Here is a 14,217-nt window from a genome sequence, read left to right as displayed (position 1 = left end):
TCATTGGTTGGTAAGATAAGGAAACAGAGAGAACTTCTGTAAATGGAAACAATGGCTTCTGCTATGAGAAGAAGCCTTGGTTTTTACATTCACTGCCAGCATCCTGTGAGATGTGCTTGTTTTGATATTACTAATTAAACCATTTAAGTCTTCTTTAGTAACATCATAAATAGGCTAAGCCTACTTAAAGAGGGGAAAATTATACTTGTAGATGCAGTTACTGCTATTCTTTTGTTTCAGAGCTTAAAATGGGAGATTTTGCTTGAAGATTCTCACTTACTTCAGAAAGAAATGTTTTTTTTCCTTCTGTTGCATAGGTAGATAAAAATTTGCTAACCAGTTGATAGAGGCATGTTTATATTTACCACATTAGTTTTACAATTTCCAGTATTTCTTTCCCTCCCGTAATGTTTTGTTGAATGAAGTTTTACTTCTTTAAAATACTTTGCTTTTGTGTGAGTATGGGTTAATCAAGCACATAATTTATGTATGTTTTTCATATATCATCATCATTTAGCACAGAAGAGTCCAGCACTGTCTACCCCTTCAACAGTCTTAAGTGTGCTAGAAAAATGCATTTGCTGTAATTTTCTCTGGTACCTGTATTACTTCTGGTTTTTTTCAATTCAATTTTCAAGGTATGATTGATGTAATTACAAAAAAATCTGACACTTGAGAAGCGTGAGTTGTTCTGAAGACCCTAAGAAACCTTTTATAAAAGTCTGGTATAGTCTTTAGTAGGTATTTAGGAAAGGGATGTGTTAAAACATCAAATAAATACTTTTCCTGAATTTCCAGTACTCTTGTCAACCTTTGGACCAGCAGCTGATCTCCAGAAATGGCAAGAACTGACAGCTTTGATTGTTACCATTGGCAGATCTAGTCCCTTGACATATTTCATGAGTAGCAGTTTTCTTTTAGTGGACACCTACAGGATCTAAGATTAGTTGGTATTTTGATCAAGAAGGGAATACGAACCAGTTCATCTAACATCCTAATTTGCTTTACAGTGGTACATGTCATCGTTGAAGAGTCACTGTTCTCTAGATGAACCTTGCAGCTCTAATTGTGCTGCTTTCTTAGCTTAAAAATATGTTTTTTTACCTCATAAAGGACTTGATAGAATTACAGTCTTGTGTAAAAAGGCATGTATAATTTCTTATCAGGTGTGCCAAAATTAAAATTGATTTCCTGCTGCATTAGTGCAGCCTCTCAGTTGCTTTCTCAAGTGTAGCAATGGAGTTGGTACTCAAACTGGATGTGATATTTACCAAGGAGATAGATATTCCTTCTGTGGGGTGATCTTTTGCAGCTGAGCTTCTCCTTAATTATGGTCCAAAGGAAAACACAAAAAACCTATGACTTGCATTTATGAAGGATTAAGTCATTGATGTATTGTTGAAGAGTATTGCCTAGTAAGTTATTCTAGTAATAACTTGAGTTTTTCAATTTAAAAAAAAACCCTAGCCCATAGTATTATCATTGCCTTTGTCAAAATCTGAAGCTGCATTGTAAACCATTAGTATTGGAAGTGACTTAATTTTAATGTCAAAGGGATTTTGCTAATTGTCTTGGCTGAGAACTGTATGTAATATATTTGTTTTAATGTACAAAATAATTACATTTAATAAATTGATTCTTGAAGGAGTTTAAATGCAGTTGTTTTCTAGTGTATGAAGTGTTTATGGGATATTTGTTTCAGTGATCTGCAGGAACTGTAGCTTGAAGATACAAATTTGTAATTCTAATTTGGGCATTGATTTGTCATGAATTTGGATCTGTGATTGAGTGTGTTTTTCATCTTCTATACTTAACTTCTAACTTATATACTGAACTTATTAAGAGGTCTTGGTTCAGTGAAGAACTTCTGGATGATCTTAACTGAACACATTCAAGTAACCTTGTTCCTCAAATTTCACTTGAGTTTTGCCTAGAGGAACTTGTGCTAGAATGATATATTGATGTAGATTAAATTTGTGCTACTTGAGAAATACAAAATAACCATAAAATATGTTTTCCCCACTTGGTACTATTTTTTCTCTTTAGAGTAGCATAAAACAGGAGTATGCTCTAATGTAATAATTGAATATTTATTTGATCATATAGCATCTGGCAGTATGGTCAATGATGTTACATTTTAATTTCCAAAGTAAGGAAGTACCACCAAATAATTCTCTTGTATCTGAGTGACTTGTTTTATTATTAGGCAGGACATGCCTGATGATGAGGGAGAAAGCTTTCGTTTTTTCCTCTTCTGTACAGATGTGTACCCTGGAAGACTATGGTGTTTAATTAGTAACTCAGTAAGCATGTATATAGATGTCAGTATCAGTTCCTAAAAGTTCCAATGTAATTTTAGTTATTGATCAAGTTTTGTTGTCCTAAGTACATTGACCACAAGCAGATTACATTAGTATGCAAAATTTGAATTTTTTTAATACGAACTTTGAAAAATTACATAAGAGAAAGGAATTGAGAAAGGAGCTGTTAATAAGTGCTATGAATTAAAGCTTTTCAGGAGAGCAGATATCTGGTAATCTTTAGCTTGTAGTTTGGACTTGTAGTGGTTTTGTACTGATAACTATGTTTTTGCTAATAGGCTGTGCAGTAGATTCCAGCAGATCTTTTGTTTCTGCTTTGATTTTGCCAAGATGCCTCTTAGAACAGATTTCTAAATACATGTGCAATTATTTAAATTTACACAGTGCAAAGATGGGTGAAATTACAGGAATTGCTTGAATACATACTATATATATATATATATATATATATATATATATATATATATACACACATACATATATATATATATATATATATATACACACACACACATATACATATATGTATATATATACATATATACAATAAAGAAAATTATGATACCAGTATGCTGTAAATACTTAATGTTGGCAGTCCATACAGATTTAAGAACATGTCCCTTTCTATGGCCTCCTGTCCACATTTTAAAAAAGTTGCCTGACTACTGGATCACCTCTAAGCTTTGTTTCTGGATATGGTAAGTAGCTATTTCTGGAGACGCTGGAAAGGTCGTGAACTTTAACATCAGTAAGAATGTGTTGCTTGTGCTTCTGCTTAGGTAGCCTGAATAAGTAGACATCTTTGACAATTTGAACCTTAACTTCTAGGGTTAAATTCTTCATTTCATATGCTCAAAAAAGTTGTGCACGTGAAATGCAGCTATTTAGGGAATGCTGTAACTGAAAGATTGGTTTTTACCCCTTGTAATTGTTTGGTATCTTTATGATCTAGTGTTTCAAATAGAGAATTATTTTGTTGCAGAAATTAGTGAGCAACCAAAAATGGTTATTTTCAAAAATATCAATGCTATAGTTCTGTAAAACTAGTTTTACAGATAATTTAAATGTAAACTGAATCTCTGTGCTATGAGTCCTCAGGGCTTTCTCTAAGTTAGTTTATTGGAATCATAGCAATGTAAATCAAATACATTTTAGTTACTTTGCAGTTTGTTAGAGAGAAAGATTGGGGTCCAGTACAGCCTGACAGGGTCATGTTACATATTTGACATATTGAAAATGCAGTATAATAACAATTTTACTTTGTGTAAGTTATACTATTTAACTGTTTCTTTTACTTGTTCTATTGTGCCGTGTTAATTTCTCTTCTAACTTATGTGCTAGTGCTCAGAAGTAAATACCCAGCAACCTGTGAAGCCCTGCTTTTCTCTCCTTTTCTTCAACTTCTTACAATCTTTCAGTTTTTCCTATTCATCTGAAGTATTGATGGGATCAGTGCTTCCTGCTTTCCATGAAAAATCATGGTCATGGTTTTCCCATCCCACCTTTTCAAAGTTATTGGTGAGATTATTCCAGCCTTTGCTCTATTTATACTAACTTTATTTACTATTTTAAGTGGTAGTGGTCCTGTCTGCAGCCAGTCTTATTTATAGTGAGATTTTTCTTACCAGAATCTGATTTGTGACTAACACCAAAACAGAAAGAATGTTTTTGCCAAAGTAATCCTTACTCTTTTAGTGAGTACCACTCACCCTCAGGAAAAGCCTGCTGACTGTGCCTGTAAATGTAAGAGTGCAGTACACTCTCACCAAGTTCTTCAAGATATTCTCTCTGTGGATGGTTTAGTGAATAATACAGGATTTTCATATTTGAAATTACTTGAAATTACATGGGATTTCAATTTAGCAGAGTGATACAGCAATGCACCTAAATTACAGTGAAGATACAAATTATGTTTAGCAGAGCATTGAATTTTAATATGCAGTTCAGTCAATAATACAATATAATAGATATACAATACCAGTACAAATTACATTGAGCAAAGTGTAGCAATCACAGTACACAGTTCAATCACAAAACCAATGTGAATTTGATTATGGGGCTCTAATAGTATGCTGAAGGAAAATCAGAGTATCCCAGTATCAAATCTTCCAAATCTGTCAAATTGTCTTAAAAATTTTTGGGTTTTTTTCAATGCTGAATCTTTCAAACTTTCCAAAACTTTTTCAGATCTGCTACAACTGATGTCTTATACTTTTTTATATTGAACTTTTATTTAAGCACCCCATTACTTTGTTTTGGGAGCTAAACCTGATTTGATCCAGGAGGTCTTCGGCTTAACTTCTAGAGCTCTGATTCAATATAGTTATCTTTCCATACAAATTTTATGAGAACTGAAGTATTAATAGCTAATTTGGCAATTAGGTTCTCTAACCAAAAGAGAAGTTTGTATACGTACTTCACATTACTTGTACTCAAAGGTCCCATACAAGAAATGAAAGTTATTGAAGAGTACAATAAATTAAAGAGTTTTCTGTTCATATTTTGCTATGAGTTCTATATCTCTAATGACTGAAAAAAAAAAGAAAGACAATTTCTGAAACTAAGTTTGCTGATACACTGCTGGAACAGTAAAGTTTACAAATACAAGACTTTTCCCAACTGTCTTCTTTTTTAATTTTTTTTTAAATTTGTATTATTATTTTCTCCAGGACATTTGAAACTATAGATAATGTCTCCCAGGGCTGAGATTGTGCTCAACTACCTGAAAAATAACAGATGCTTCTGTGTTCTTCATAGCGGAGAATGTGGCTCTGCAATGCCAGGAAACATCAGTGGAACATAACCCCAAGCAGCAAAATCATTGTTGAGATTGGCAAAAGCAAATTGTACTGTATTAGTGTCTATGGCTTTTCACATCTGCTGGGTTAAATCAGCAAATGCTGGCAACAGCCCATTCTGCAAATGGCCCAAATGTTTTCTGCCTGATAATTTGAGTTTAACTTAGTAAGCAAAAACCATTCAAAGCATTAGCATTCTGTGTTGGAGCAAGTTTCCCACAAACTGTTAAACCAGTGACATTAGTGGAAACCATTCATTCACTTACTCACTTGGAAAGCAGCATAGTGACTGTTTAGAAATACTTTGCTATGGAAGGAGTTTCCTTTGTATCAAAACAGATCCTGAGCTATAATTTTCTTTTTGTCTACACAGTTTGTTTTAATGACTTGTTTCACTTTTCTTAAATATGCCAAAGAGTACAGATTCATATGAATATCACATTAATGAAAACTGGTATTTCTGAAATTGCATTATAGAGATTAATTGAGCATATAGAAATATTGTTTTCAGGTACAAATATGATAGCAGGAACTATCATCAAGTTTAGCATTGCTAATCACTTTGTACTGTCAGTAATACTATGGCTGAATTACATGTGTTGTGGTTTAAGCCCATCTGGCATCTAACACACTGTTGCTTGCTCACTCACTCCCCCACCAACCAGATTGGGAACACAGTTGAAATATTCTTGTACCACTCACTGTCAGTGGCACAAGATGCAGGAAAGACCTTGATGCTGTTCAAGCACTATTCAGCAATAACAAAAACATCTCTATACTATCAATATCATTTTCAGTACAAATCCAAAACACAGCTCCATACTAGATACTGTGAAGAAAATTAGCTCTACCCCAGCCAAAATCAGCATAATATGATACAGTAAGATTTATATCAGCTGCTATGCATTTGTTTAAAGTCATAATTGTAGCATCTAGTGTTTCTGCTTTTCTGTTGAAAAAAGAGCACTTGGTCTAACCCCTTAGGAAGCAAAATATTTAACCTGATTATGGATTGTATCTGGTAAAGTAATACTGCAAAAACCATATTTGCAGTGAAGTAAAAATGCCTAGACGGTTTAGGGGATTCAAGATCTCTGAGCACTCTTAGTGGTCACAATAAGATGTTTTTACATACTTAGGAATAGGCTGCATTACATCATCCAGTTAGTAAATTTAGTAAATTTTTTGACTGGTATTAATCTGTTTTAGACTTCAGCATGAATGTGTGATATATTTACAGCCAGAAACATAACAGAAGTTACTAGAAATGGACTTCATTCATATAAGAGTGTTTAAAAACCATGTGCATACTAACAGACTTGCAAAATAAATACCCTTCATTGGTATTTGTGAGTGTGTCTATGTGTTATGCATGAATGTGCAATCTCTTGAACAGTGCTGTCAATTCAGGTGCACATTTCCCTGTCATGGCTAACAGGTTCAAATCCTGTATTTTTCTTTAATTCTCTCTGACGGTGAGATGTATTTTGTACTGTAGTTGAGTTGAAAGTTTCTATATGGAAGAATACTAAGGATGCTTTGTTCACTTTTGTATTGATTACTCATCAATTTGAAATGTACGTTTCATGCTGAAAGGCTGAAAAAAAAGTTATACCAGAATTCACAACAAGGAGTTCTGTTGTGCACTGTGCAGAGTCCTGTTCATGACTTACTGTCAGCGAATTGCGAGGAAGTGTCAGTGACTCGATTAGTCAGTGAGTTACAGCAGACACAGAAGTCAAGGTAGATTCCCCAGATCCTTTTCATGTGCTGTGTAAAGAAAATGCTCCATATAGACATACATTGTATTTCACACCACTCCCTTGGCTGTCCTTTATCTTTCAAATTGCCAGTCTTGGGCTGTTGGTAGGTGCTCTTAGAGCAAGGCCAAGTTACCACAATGAAGGTATGATTGTATGATGGTGCATATCATAGAGTGTTGCATATCATAGTTTTTGGCAGCATTGCATAAGGTACTATTCATCAAAACTTGCTCTGCCAGAACCGAGACCCTTCTCAGGATCTTTCAGAAAGAAGGCAATATGTAAGATTATGAATGAAATGTCATGTTCATAGCGCTTCTTGAGACATTATATACTGGTTGTATAAAGTAGATGCTTGTTTTTTGGTGGGGTGTGGGGAGCAGTGTATCTCACTGTAGGAACAGATGCTTCCACCAGTTTTTTCAGATTTTGAGTACTTGAAATTGGCACTGATTCACAGCTGAAGTGAAAAGTGTGCTTGCTTATGACAGTAGAGTTTCTGAGATCTTTCAGTCAGTATGATCACTGCAAATTGTTCTCTGTTCTTATTTTGAGAATCCTCAGTTAAGGTGGATTTTGAAAGGAGCTAGCTGGAGGCTGCAGTTGTTTTGTGCCCTTCTAATAAACACATCTGATCAGAGAAACATTGAGCTCACATGAAGCCACTGAGTGTCTACCCTGAAACTGCATGCAACAGTGTGAGTCAGGAAAACAAATTTATTTTAAGCTGAGCCACTGATTGCTCTTCAACTAAATAGTAAGTAATGAAAGGAGTAATTTAAGAAAGTAAAAGGAGTGATAAGCACTGGATAAACAGAAAAAAAAAAAACCAAACAAATCTAAAAATCTCTTTATCTTTCCACAGTGTTTTTGGATATCAGTAGGACCATCGGTATTATCAAATGAGCAAGTGAAGAAAGGCCATTAACTGTGCCAAGACAGCAGTGTTTATTACATCAAGTAATTATATTCTCTGTGCCTTCCCTCAAACAATTGGAGAGCTGGTTTTTCTTTTAATTTCCTTGCCTGTTTTGGTTAACCAGATTCTCAGTTTTTGTTTATGGTGCATAACTTCTCTGCCTACATGGAAATCAGGAAGATACCTGCACTTTTACTACCAGAGAAGTTTATGTGGAAATTCTTCCTCTCACTGATGCTGGTGCACACATGAAAAATAAAGCACACAAAATGAAACTGCCTAAGTTCTACTGATGTAGAATAGTTACACAGAAGATTGCATTCCTCACCTTCCTGTTGAGGAAGTTGTTTAAGGGAGCATTGTCATGTTTTGTACATGCTTTGTAGTGGGGTCATGTACTCTGTAACTTTTTTTAAATACCGGTTTCTTTGGAAATTTGATTATTTCACTGTGGGTGGGTGAATGTTGATTAAAAGGACATGAAATAATAATTCCAAAGTTTTTGAAAAATGATAATTAGGCTCAAGGTTGACTAGGAAATTCCTGAGGAGAACTGAAACTTATTGGTCTTACAGTAGTGATAAGAGAGTATCAGACAAAGCTTGTAATCCTTAGGAATGTCTATTCTGTCTTCTCTTATCCTGCCAGTGAACCCTTCAGTACTGGATTAGGCAGCTTCCCTCTGAAAAGAGGATTGATATTTTTCCTTTCTTGTTGTGGTGGAGAGGAGTGAGGGGTTGCATGCTGTAATATACCAGAGGATCATATCAGAGAGCTTGTGTAGTTTATGCAGAGACAGAAGAGTGCAGTAAGGATCATGGAGAAGACAGTCACACCTCAAGGGACCTAGAAGGACATAGAATTCAGAATTATAGATGTTAGAGATCAGAGGTAAATAAATGTGAGATCAGAGGTAAATAAATGTGGAGTTAGTCAACAGCTAACTGGAAGTGCTCTAAACATAATAAGAAGAACATAAAGGAGAAGATAAATTTATTAAAATAATGTTAAATTTTTCTGAGTTTGTAATAGATAGAGTCTGGTACATATACATATGACATCTTGTCCTTGGCTTCTTTTGGATTGAGGTTCAAAAATAAATACAAACTCTTGAAAGCAATGAAAGGCTATTAAAGCCAGCTTTATTCTTGTTTTACGTTCTTTTCAAGTTCTTGGTTGGGAGAGCTTTTGTAAAAATCACACAAGAGGGAACTGAAATTATGGAGTATATATGAAATTAAGGCGTAAATACTGTTTTCATTAAAACCAGAACCAGTATAATAATGAACTCAGCAGCCTGCTGTAGGCAGTTGAAAGCCAGAACCCTGTATGAAAGAACTTCAGTTATCAACCCAGAACTGGTTTCAGGACTACAAATATGAAGATAGATTTTTGAATAAAGAAGAACACTATAGGGTGAGGTTCTGGGCAAAGGCTTCTACTATCATGGGAGAATTATTCAGCAGTGGTAAGGAGTGGTGCAGTCAGAGGATGTCAGTTTCAACGGTGATAATAAGTATGGAAGATAATACAAACCTTCACAACAATTCTGTGTGCCTCTTTGTTTTCTTCATAAGGGAGAATCGAGCTCTGAATTTTCTGTGAGGTCATAACTATAATGAAAATATTTAAAATAATGGTATAAGCTCCTGAAGGGAAGTGATGTAGTAGGAAAATTTAAAAAAAATACCTGTAAGGTTGAAGCTGCTTGTAATATGGCTCTTTAAAGGAAAATTTAAACAGATAGGAAGAGAACTAGAGAAATAGTTTTCAGAGCTATGTGTTTTACAGTTTTTTAAAATTGCAAGCTGTAGAAAAAATATGATTGGGCAGATTTTTTTAAGCAAAAACTTCGTTAAGCTTTTAACTTACAAAGTAAGTAGTTGAAAAAGTTATAGAAGTAATGCTGACATTTTATATGTTCATCTTCTCCTTGTGTTCAGCTCTTCTTTCACTGGTGGTCTTTTGAAAGTAAGATAGCTAAGTTTTTCACCAGAAAGCTCTGCTGCTAAATACTGGTAGCTTTTTTGCAGTTTTCTTTGTGCCCTTCTACCCAGATTATTGGCAAATGTTTATTGAATTGGTATTAGTTTTTTTAAGAAACTATAAAAAATGGATTAAAAACCACATGCAGGATATATTTTTTTTATTATTGCATTTGGCTTGCTTGTACACAAAAATTTTAGTTGATATTTTATTCAACACTGATAAAAATGTTGCCAATTTTATAGTGGTTTTGTAGCAATGTGTGACATTTATCATAGGAGATCCATAAAGCCTCTGTTTTTTCATAAAGTGGAGAAAGTGAGAAAGCAGTCATGGGCTGAAGGAATGTGATGAATCAGCTTTAATGTACTTAAATGTTTCTCTGTGTTCGAATTTTCTTCTTCTAAAGTGAACAGGTTTTCTTAAATACATCATTAGAACAGGACAGTATACTATAAACTGCTTTTGTTGTCTGAATGTTTAATTCAAATATTTTCACATTTTCCTGTCCTCATTCACATAATTATTCTGATTGACACCTACATGCCTTTTCATTGATTGTGGAAGATTTAATCGGCACTGTCCATATGATCCAGCATGCTTCTACTACATGCATCTACTTCTTAGATCTCATTGTTCCCCATTACTCCCTGGCTATATAGTTTGCCCTTTTTTCCCCTTTGGAAAATGAGTGTCACTCTCCATGAGGAGCTTGTGAAGTGTCATCCTGTGTGAGTAGAGTGATTTGTCTGGCACTGCTGCTGGGACTCAATATGTTCCATCCGTAAGTAATTTAGGGCTGTGTGCATGGAGGGAGAGGGGATAGAGTTTGGAGGCCTTAAAGAGACAGTGGGAGAGTGAGACATAATGTTGTTGATATGAATACAAATTGTAAATGGTAGGGCTATTTATGCTTTACATGGAGCAGTCAGCTCTTGACAGAGATGTCAGAGCATGTCAGAGCATTTAATTGTGAGTTTTTCCTTACACAACATTCTTTAGACTTCTGCGTCCACATTTGAACACAGACTTCTTGTAAGATTGTTTGATCTTTGTTTGTGCACATGACAGATTCATTGTTATCTTCATTCCATGACTGTAATATAGCCATTGTTTGCTTTCTTTTAGAACTGCCTGAAACTACCCTAATTGAGGAGAAAGTTCAAGAGTCAGAGGCATGGGCCAAGCCTCTGGTCTACCTGTGGCAGACAAGACTACCCAATTTCAATGCTGAAAAAGAATACAATGCAGCTTGTGCAAAAAAGGAACCTCACTGTGCCGTTTGCACTCTTCTCATGCCATACTACAGGGTAAGCAAGATTCTCACAGCTTCTGGATGAAGTGTGAAATAGCCGCCTGGCTACTTAATTTCAAAGAAATTATGAAAAAGATAAAGTTCAGCATTTCTTTTGTAAAAGAGGTAAACAAACTCACTTGTATTAAAATTAGAACTGATACTTTGTTCACCTGCATCTATCCTTGGCTGCGGAGGCTGTATACCTCCTTCTACAATTTGTGATGGGCTTGTCTTTGTGTGTGTGTGTGTGTGTGTATTTTCCCTTTTGGTGTGGTGAACCCAGGTAGATTTGTATCTTCTAGCTATTTCCTTTTATGTCTTTCTCCAAATACTTTTTATCAGGGTGTCTTTTATGCTGCCTTTGTTCAGTGTGGAGGAAATAAGTGTTTTCACAGTACTTAGGCCTTCTGAGGAAAAATATTCCCTCGGAAACAGTCTAATGCAGAGCACTCTTCGACACTGTCTTGTGGAATTACTGTGTCAAATGGCAAATAAAAAAGGTGTTGTAGTACTATGTTGCTAATTTGGAAGGTGCTAAACTGGAATTTCCTCAGCATGGGAACCAGGAAAAAAGCCTTTATTGCACTGGACTGAGTTGAATGGCCCAAGAGGTACAGTACCACTGAACTCCACTGCAATAACACTGGTTTGCAGGCTGAGTGCTATTCCAGATGTCACAGTTATTTGGAGCAATCAAGATAGGATGACTATGATAAATACTTAGAAGCAGTTAATTTTCTCATGAAACTGTTACACTTAGTACGAAAGTTGGGAGGGGTGGAATAGTTTTATCATTGTCGCAAGGAAGAATAAGACTCTCCTTTCTTTTACTTAAATATAGATTGTTTATTTTCCAGCCAGACAATCAGGATGAAGAAAGTCCTACTTTCAGCGAAGCAAACTCAGCAGAAACATTGACAGCAGAAAGTGTGAAGACTAAGCCTCTTATTCCAGAGATGTGTTTTATTTATAGTGAAGAAAACACTGAAAACTATCCATCAAATGCCTTTGTTGAAGAAGATGGAACAAGTCTTCTGATTTCATGTGGAAAGTGTTGTGTACGGGTTCATGCAAGTAAATAATCTAATTGTTTTGTTGCCAGAAATGTAATTTTATATTTTGCTTTATTGATAAATAACAGTTAGCTAGGCTTCTAGCATGTCTTTAAAAGTACTTGAAGAACATTTCCATTTGTAATGCTTCAATCACTGGCTAATTTTTTTTGAAAACTGCATTACATTTTCTGTAACTTATAGTTGCTGTAAAAATATTGAAGAATTAACTGTCATGTAAACTTTTAATGATCGGAAACTTCTGATTCGTTTTTCTGTTCTAGTGATTTAATTACTCTTTTTCTTCTCTATTTTAAATCACTGTCCAATGGTATTGTATCCTTATTAAATAGTTAGGGTGAAATTCTCCTGGAGGACTTGTGAATATTACTATTAAATTTGGGGATGCAGTATTTTCCTTAGCATTCTTTTTTATTGCAAGAGTAACTGATGAATGCATGGATTTTTCTGCAGTATCTCCTAAAGACTGTAGAACTGTAATAGTAGAACTGTATAGTAAAACTATAGAACTCTAGAAAAGTAGAACTGTAACAGTTAAGTCAAAGAAGTCCACGAGATATTTGGAAATAAGCTATATTTGCCCAGAATAAATGTCAGTACATTAAATCAAAATTTTACTTCAGGGAGAGTTGGTGATATGATACTGTAATGACAAAAATAAGAAATTCATTGTGATTGTTCTTTGGAGTGCTTGGAATTTTCCTTGTCCAGTTTCGTTTACTGAGTGTTTATTTTGGTTTTCTTCTGAGGGTTTTTGTGGGTTCTTTTTATTTAGGTTTTGGGAAGATGTATTTTATAGACTATGACATTAGTAAGCCTAGATTGTAAAAATCTCCTTTGTGACATGACAGACATGTTTTAATAAAGTTTATGTATAATTGAATTGTATTTATGTATAATTAAAATAATTGTATTACATCATTGATTAAAAGGCAGAATATAATAATCTAACTCTCTTATTCTAGGTTGCTATGGTGTTCCTTCTCATGAAATCCATAATGAGTGGTTGTGTTCTCGATGCAGAAAAGAAGCCTGGACAGCTGTAAGTTGTTTATCTATCCAACACAAAAGAGATTAAGGGGAGGGGGGAAAAGGTAGCATGTGCATTATTTCATGTAGTATGTAGCCTGTGTATTTTTTCTGATCATGCTTGCTGGAGAAAAACGATTTGTTAAATACAAGAAGATTTCAGTGCAAAATGTAATGGCATTTTGATACACAAACTTGCAGTAGTTTCATAGACTCCTGAAAAGGATTGGCTAACAGGATATAGTTCTGTAAAAAACAGTGTTCGAGCAAAACTGAAAATTAAAATGCATGTAAAAGAGAGAAAATGTGAGATTTCTCCTAAATAGGCTGAATTCAATCTTTGTGTTTCATTGGTTACTAGAATACCCTATTATAGCTTCCTTTTCAGGCAGTCATGAATTTGAGGATCTTCTGAAATACTTTTGTGACTGTTGTTCTAGATTCAGGGGAATATCAAGGGTAAAAGTGTAAGTCTGTTGTTATGAGCTCAGAATTTAATTATCAGTTAAACAAACAGGGTTAGGAAGCCCTGCTACTCTATCAAAAATTGAAAAAATTTAATTTCTTTTAGGGAAATTACAGCTATGGTGTGGAAGTAGGGGAAGTTCTAAGGAGCACATCCTTATTCATGAAATACCAATTATGAATAAATCACTTTTTTTTTTAAAGACACTGAAAAATTTAAGATGTTGCTTTGGGACCTAATATTAACTACAATATAAAAATAACACATCTGAGTGGAAATTAGGAGTATCTTTCAACTCTAGTACATTTTTTAAAAGTCACTGCAATAATTGTAAAACAAAATCCAGCCTTAAAATATCTTAATTATGTATCGTAGAAAGATTCTAAAATTGTTCTTAGGTTTTAAGGTTACAAATAGTCTTGAAGTGGTCATTCAGATGGCAGCAGCAAGTGAATGAATGATAAGAACAAAAGTAAAGTGTCTGATGAGTCATTTATACTGACATCTGTGAAAAATATTAATTTGAGAAGAATTATTCACATTTTATTGAATAAGTTTGGGGCTA

At 34.5% G+C, this 14,217-nt stretch overlaps 1 protein-coding gene across 5 annotated transcripts in view; it reads left to right on the top strand.

The window, feature by feature from the left end:
• KDM4C (lysine demethylase 4C) overlaps window positions 1-14,217 on the top strand; it is a 247,259-nt gene that overhangs the window by 135,385 nt on the left and 97,657 nt on the right. For all 5 annotated transcript variants that reach the window (XM_059873485.1, XM_059873486.1, XM_059873487.1 and 2 more), the window contains 3 exons: window positions 10,916-11,097; window positions 11,942-12,158; window positions 13,123-13,199. In XM_059873485.1, coding sequence (XP_059729468.1) covers window positions 10,916-11,097; window positions 11,942-12,158; window positions 13,123-13,199 — 476 coding nt within the window. The remainder of the gene's footprint in view (window positions 1-10,915; window positions 11,098-11,941; window positions 12,159-13,122; window positions 13,200-14,217) is intronic.

Source organism: Haemorhous mexicanus, chromosome Z, assembly GCF_027477595.1.
Source record: "Haemorhous mexicanus isolate bHaeMex1 chromosome Z, bHaeMex1.pri, whole genome shotgun sequence".
Taxonomy (NCBI): Eukaryota; Metazoa; Chordata; class Aves; order Passeriformes; family Fringillidae; genus Haemorhous; species Haemorhous mexicanus.
The sequence above is the reverse complement of the archived record's forward strand: the minus strand, read 5'-3'. Positions and strand labels throughout refer to the sequence as shown.